The 7,039-nt window shown below is 42.8% G+C and overlaps 1 protein-coding gene across 1 annotated transcript; it reads left to right on the forward strand.

The window, feature by feature from the left end:
• The first annotated feature begins 5,831 nt into the window (after positions 1-5,831).
• LOC108352140 (high mobility group protein B4-like) lies at positions 5,832-6,530 on the forward strand. The gene has a single exon (XM_017597727.3). It carries the CDS (start codon positions 5,969-5,971, stop codon positions 6,473-6,475), a length of 507 nt encoding a protein of 168 aa, XP_017453216.1. The 5' UTR covers positions 5,832-5,968; the 3' UTR covers positions 6,476-6,530.
• Positions 6,531-7,039: the final 509 nt, after the last annotated feature.

Genomic DNA, 7,039 nt, shown 5'->3' on the forward strand with positions numbered 1-7,039 from the left:
TGAAATGAATAGCACTCATCATGGCATGTGGGGTTTTTTTCTTTGCCTGTGAGGGTCAATAGTTAAGGGTTGGATGTGGATGGGATCCTAATGGAATGCTGCCATGCTAAGGGTACATAGAGGAAACTCTGAAATCAACAGCAGGACGGACATGTCAATTAGGAGGGAAAACGTTTTGAGCAAACCAAAATCCAGGAGAGAAAAAAAACCCCAGATAGTCAATGGGGAAACAATGACAATTTTATGGCTTCTGAAATAGATTCTGTCATTAGCAGACCTTAGGTTGGAAGACTGGGAAAAGATAGCAAAGATGGAGTAAGTTCTGCTGCCATTTCCCTAGGCAGCAACTTGAAATGCTTTTTCAAATGTCCAAAATCTAGCCAGAGCTTGGGGCTCAAATGAAAAGCACTAAAAAGTACACAATAGTAAGTGTGTGTTATTTGAAAAGTCCTAAAATGAGAAAGGACCTGAAAAGTCAAGTGCAAAACAGTCCTAAATCTGTGAAGGCAACAAAGGAGGCTGTTGGAAAGAAAAACACAATTTTCTAGTTACTTCCCTTGCTGCTCACCCCAGCCTTTGACATGATTCCTTAGAGAGTGGCTGCCAGCTGCCAGCTGCTAGCTGACAGCCAAAAAAAATTTAATGAAAGTGAATTCACTGTCTGAAATGAACAAACTTAAGGGGCATCAGGAGCACGTAGCTGTGAATGTCTACCTCATGTAGGTCTTAGCTTTGTGCGTTTGTGCTTTAAGGATTATTTGGGCACACTAGACACTTTGAGAAGAGAAATTATAATTTTTATAAACCTAATAATATCTTTCAAGTGCATTTAGTTTTTAAGTTTTGTAATACATTAACACCTGATCATTATGAAAATATAGTAAAGAGAATATAAAGGGAAGTATTCCTGTCTAGAGAAACAAAGGGGGCCAACGGGAAGGAGAGGAGGGGAGAAGGGAGGGGGAGGAGCTGTGGGGGAAGGTATTCACCATACATTGTATATTTGTATGAAAATGTCTTTATATTACAAAACCACATTCAATGAATATGCACAATGAAAATTAAAAAATAAAAGAATTAACTCTAAAAGAGGGCTGTAAAGAGAAGTACAGTTATGGTCCTTCATGTTGACAAGCCATACACCCACCACCAGACTGAGAGTGAATTAGTGTTGTCAGTTTACAGCTGACTTTTTTCTTTCAGATGTGTTTCTGTACATTCACACACACACACACACACACACACACACACACACACACATACACATACACACATACTTCTTTAATTACATATACTTAATATCAGCTCATGCCAGCACACATACACTTTTGCTTTATTCCTTTTAACAGTGCTGCATGCTATTAGCATCCCATATTTATTTATGAGTGCTTTAGTTCATAGCTTATCATACTGCCTTTCTTTCTCATATAAACAATATTATGATGAATATGTTTGTATACACAAATGTGGGCATGTATTGAGTATTTATAAAGAAGAGGAGACATTCCTGAAAGTAGAATTCTTGGCAAACACATTAGAATTGTTGTTGGTAGCTGCCAGATTTCTATCTAGAATTGCTTTTCTAATTTATTATCAAAGGTTTTATACCATTAAAACCCCCTAATATCATCCTTTAATTTTCTTTTCTTTTTTCTTTCTTTCTTATCTAAGACAGGGGAAATGTTACTTTTATCTGGTTTTGCTTTTCAGTCATCAATAGCTAGAGTGACTGAACGTCCTTTCAAGTGTTAATTGGCTATTTCTATTTTCCTGTGAATTACTCCTTAATTACTTTTATTTGGCTATTGTGTTATTCTCTCTCTCTCTCTCTCTCTCTCTCTCTCTCTCTCTCTCTCTCTCTCTCCCTCTCTCTCTCTCCCTCTGTCTCTGTCTTTGCCTCTGTCTCTCTGTCTCTCTGTCTCTCTCCCTCCTTCCCTCCCCCCTCTCTGTCTCTGTCACTCTCTCTCCCTCCATCCACCCTCTCTGTCTCTGTCTCTGTCTCTGTCTGTCTGTCTGTCTGTCTGTCTCTCTCTCTCTCTCACACACACACACACACACACACTCACAAGGTATATGAGTTTATGGGTATTAGCCCTTTGTAGTATGGTAGCTATTATCTTGTACATTATCAATTGTCTTTTATGTATTATAAAACTAAAATTATCTTTTCAAGACATTCCATGAAGAGAAACAACCAACAATTTAAAAATCTAGATCACTAAGTCTTATTTTTAAATAACTAAAATTTGCCTTGTTCTGTTCACTCTGTTAAATCCAAAGGACTTTCCTAAGCAGGGAATAAGTTGAAGTCAAGCCAGAATTTCCATTTCCCCCCCAGGCTTGATCCCCAGCAGCAATGATTTTGGTATCCTATCTTTTCAAAAAAATGTCTAAGCAAGTCCTACAGGCCATATACCTATTTTCAATAATCAAGTCAACAGGCACTACAAACCTATCAGTGTCTATCCTGTTAAAGCGTAGACACAACATCTAAAATAACTTGAAAACAGTTCATTTGGTGCTTCTTGTTATATTTTCTTTTTATGCATTTGCATAGCACTTGAGTGACCTATGATAAATGAACCTCATATTGCAGGGTTCAAGAGAAATGTTCTATGTCCCATTCCACCCCACAGCCCATTGAGCACATCCAACTAGATGAGAATCTGTTGTGTAAAAAACGCCAATATGGTCCACAGTTTACTAGCTTGCTGTATAAGCGAGGGGGTAACGAGCTCAAGACTAACTGACATTTACAGATTGCAGATCCAGTAGTCTTCACCAACATCCCAGAGCCAAGTATGAGTGTAAATAGATTTTCTTCATTCTCAAACACTGTAGATAATATTTGGCACAATACCGAAATTCCCTGGCTCTCGTACATGTTTGCTGTCTTCTCAATGCTTAGGTCCCATATGGAAAAGCAAGAATGTTGAATATTTAGAAGGTTTTGATTATGTCCCCAGAGTGTACACCATATGCATGGTCACTACACCACCGTGTGGCCAGATCTATAAACTGCCATGTTCTTTACTATGGGATAGCCAGCTAAAACTCCCTCTGCTGAGACTTTGCAAAGACTGTTCACAAAACTGTCTTTTTCCCTGTTTCAAGCTACCAAATCAGAAAAGAAGGGGCATGTTGTCAAATTCTGTATCCACACCATATTTTCTTTTCTGTTGATCTCTTTCCCCCAAGCCCCCTCTGTGTGATGTAGAGGGCACCCGGTACCCAGATGTGTATGCCCAGCCACTACTGCTGCAGTGCCTCAACTACTTAACTATGTTTAAGACTCAGCGTGAAACCAAGAAAGTCAGCGGACAGCACATGGAGAATGTAGAACAAATATTTCACAACAATGTCATCAATGAGAAGTTTCATCAGTAAGAATCACCCAAGCAAAAGTGTTCACTAGAAACAGCATTAGGCACTGAGATGTAGCTTGAGGTCGAGTACTTCCTAGTGTGAGACCCCAGGCTTGATCCCCAGCAGCAGCAGCAGCAGCAACAACAACAACAACAACAACAACACGCACACACACCACAAACAGAGAAAAAGAGAAAGAGAAAAACAGAGAAAGAGAGACTGACAGGCAAAGAGAACAATAAACAAAAATTATCCTGTTTCAGATAAAAATATAGCCTTATTAAGGCAGTACACTGGCATGCCCAAGAAATGTCACTCTGGAAAAGTGACAGTGTGACATATTTTAAAGAGTTTCACTTAAAGTATACTGGGGCTCAATCAATCAAACATTCAACTCATACCTAGGAAAAGCTGGGAAGAACTGGTCACAGTCTCATACCCTATACAAGCAAAGAGCTTTTGAGAGTGTAGCCCAAAAGTGAGTCCCGAATCAGGGCCCCTTGCAGCTCCCAGAGACTAAGCCACCAACCAAAGAGCATACATGGGCTAGCCTAAGCCTCCTCTGCAACCGCCCCCCACACACACATAACACCCCTGTTCACAAATGTATTCAGAACTGTGCCGCATCATGTAGTGAATATGATAATGGAGAAAGCAGGTGCTGTACCCCATTTTTGAGAGGAAGGGGAAGCACTTAAGTCTGATGATCTCTGACCTTTCACTGAAGCAGAAGATGAGGGTGTCTTCTGAGACAGAAAAGAGGATGTAGAGACAAGCTGGAGTATATGCTAAAAGGGAGTGGGGATTTCACCAACCTGATACCTTCCGTTAATAAGGAATTTTGTCCAAATCAGAAGACATGAACCACATCTTTCTGGTAGCCTTGGTCACCTCCACCAGGTTAATGGAGACTGCTGCTGGTCCTCCTACAGGGTTGCCCTCCTCCTCAGCTTCCTCCAGCTTTTCCCTAATTCAACCACAGGGGTCAGCAGCTTCTGTCCATTGGTTGGATGCACACATCTGCATCTGAATTTTTCAGCTGCTTGTTGGGTCTTTGGGAGGGCATTCATGATAGCTCCCTTTTTGTGAACACCCCATAGCCTCAGTAATGGTGTCAGGTCTTGGGGTCTCCCCTTGAGATGGATCCGACCTTGGGCCTGACTCTGTACTTCCTTTTCCTCAGGATTTTCTCCATTTTTGTCCCTGCAGTTTTTTCCAACGGGAACAATTCTGGGTCAGAGTTTTGACTGTGGGATGACAACCCCATCACATTGTGGAGAGGAGAGCATTTGTGCCTGGGATTTGACAGCTCATATCATAGGAGCTGGGGAACAGTCTCTGTAGAGTAAGTTAGGTGCTTGATATCTCATGCTGAAGTTTGAATTTTATGGTTGAGAGGGGACGATGTTCCTTAATCTGTAGTACGGAAATACATCATGGGACAGAAATTGTGGGATACGTGGAAGGTTTGATATATTGGTCACAGGTTCAGATCACAAGTAGTGTCGGCACATATGAGGCAAGGGGTGTGTGTGTGTGTGTGTGTGTGTGTGTGTGTGTGTGTATGTGTGTGTGTGTGTTGAAAACTGCCCATAGCGTTCCTTCTGCCTTCCACATCTCCACCTCAGTGCATTTGTTTATGGACCACTCTAATGGGGTTAGAGATAGAGCTCAGTGGTAGGGTCCCTGCCTAGCATGTGTAGGGCCTGGAGTTCCCTCCCCAGTACTTCAAATCTACACAACAAACACACAAATCTTTCTAATCAAAAACCACACAGGAAAGGGTAACTCATACAGGAAATATATACAATTCAGCCTAGCCACTACAATGCATTACCGAGCCAGCACAGGGGTCATAATTTTTGATCATTACATGCTCATTTTTGCCCCCAGTCCCCCTCCCAGAGTTCTTCATCCCCTCTCCCCTTCACCTGAAAAGGGCATCTATACCCCCAGGCATCCCCCTTCCCTGTGGCATCAAGTCTCCACAGGATTAGGCACATCCTCTCCCACTGAGACCAGTGAGGGCCAGATTCCCTCTATTAAGCAACTCTATTAAGGTTCAGATAAGCCTTTGTCATTCCTTAGAGGCAAAAGAGAAAGTCTGTAGAGAAACCAACAACTAAGAGGGCCTACATGGGGGCTGGAGAGTTGGCTCAGTGGTTAAGAGCACTGACTGCTCTTCTGGAGGTCCTGAGTTCAAATCTGAGCCACCATATTGTGGCTCACAACCATCTGTAATGAGAGCTGAAGCCCTCTTCTGGTGTGTCTGAAGACAGCATATATATATATATATATATATATATATATATATATATATATATATATATATATATCATATGTGTGTGTGTGTTTTCTTAAAAATATAGGGCCTTCCTGTAAATGACTGAGCTTGGCTGCCATTGGTCAGCTCAGGGATGACATCACAATTTCCCTTCTTTGACCCAACAATGCCCATCAGCACTGAAAAGGCCGGGCCCTGGCTGAGGCGCACACAGAAGGAAGATTTCACCCCATGGAGGACACTGTCTAGGCTGCTCCTGTAGTGAAGACCAATCGCTGCTCTCCAATCAGCAGGATCGGAATTCGTGCTTCTATAAACATGGGAAAAGACAGCAAAGTAAGACCGAAAGTGAACGTCTCTCCTTATGTCCATTTTATGATGGACTTCAGAAATCAAATGAGGGAGCAACAGCCAAACATCTACTATGACTTTACCGAATTTTCTAGAAAGTGTTCTGAAAAGTGGAAGACCATCTCAAAGAAGGAAAAAAAGAAGTATGAAGCCCTGGCCAAGCGCGACAAAGATCGGTACCAACGTGAAATGAGAAACTATTCCGGACCGAGAAGGGAGAGAAGGAGGAGGGATGCAGATGCACCGCGGAAGCCACCATCCTCGTTCCTGCTCTTCTCCCAGGACCATTTTGACGAGATAAAAGAACAACACCCAAACTGGACTGTGGGGCAGGTGGCCAAGGCTGCAGGGAGGATGTGGGCCAGGTGTTCAGAAGCGGATAAAATCCCCTACGAGGAGAGGGCTGCGGTTCTGAGGGCCAAGTACCTTGAAGAGCGGGAGGCCTACTACCACCAATGCCAGCGCGGGGAGTAAAACTTCAAGGGATGGGGCAAACCCAGTCTGAAACAATAAACCTCATTCAACTGGCTTTCTGGCCCTGATGTTTAGTGTTTTCAGACTGTCCTTGGATGCTATGCTGAGGTAGTGAGTGGTTTGATTCAGGTCTAGCCTTGGGGAGGATGGCTCTCAGAGAGGCAGCTCTAAGACAGGAACTGGCTGCAGGACCCATATGGCTAGGTTGACATGGGTGGTTAAGTACATGTGAAAAGCCATTTGTGTATACTGGGATCTAGCCGTGCAGCTGCTTGTAGGAACCAAAAAGTATAGTGCTCAGCCCAGAGATTTCTTAATACAAATCCTGGCTTTTGCTGCGGCTTGCCATCTCATGGGAATGGGGCCAAAAGGACAGCGAATTGTCTCCATAGGCAGCCATTTTGATTTTGATTACAACTCTGGGTTTGGAATCAAGTTCTTTGGGTTTTGATACATCAGGTCCATGTGACAGGTTAGGGTCCATGTGGGGCCTCTTGAGGGTTGGGAGAATCTTCTCTGACTAAACCCAGACCCGGAAGTCCTTTACCATATATGTGTTGGGGG

The sequence above is a fragment of the Rattus norvegicus genome, chromosome X (genome assembly GCF_036323735.1).
Source record: "Rattus norvegicus strain BN/NHsdMcwi chromosome X, GRCr8, whole genome shotgun sequence".
Taxonomy (NCBI): domain Eukaryota; kingdom Metazoa; phylum Chordata; class Mammalia; order Rodentia; family Muridae; genus Rattus; species Rattus norvegicus.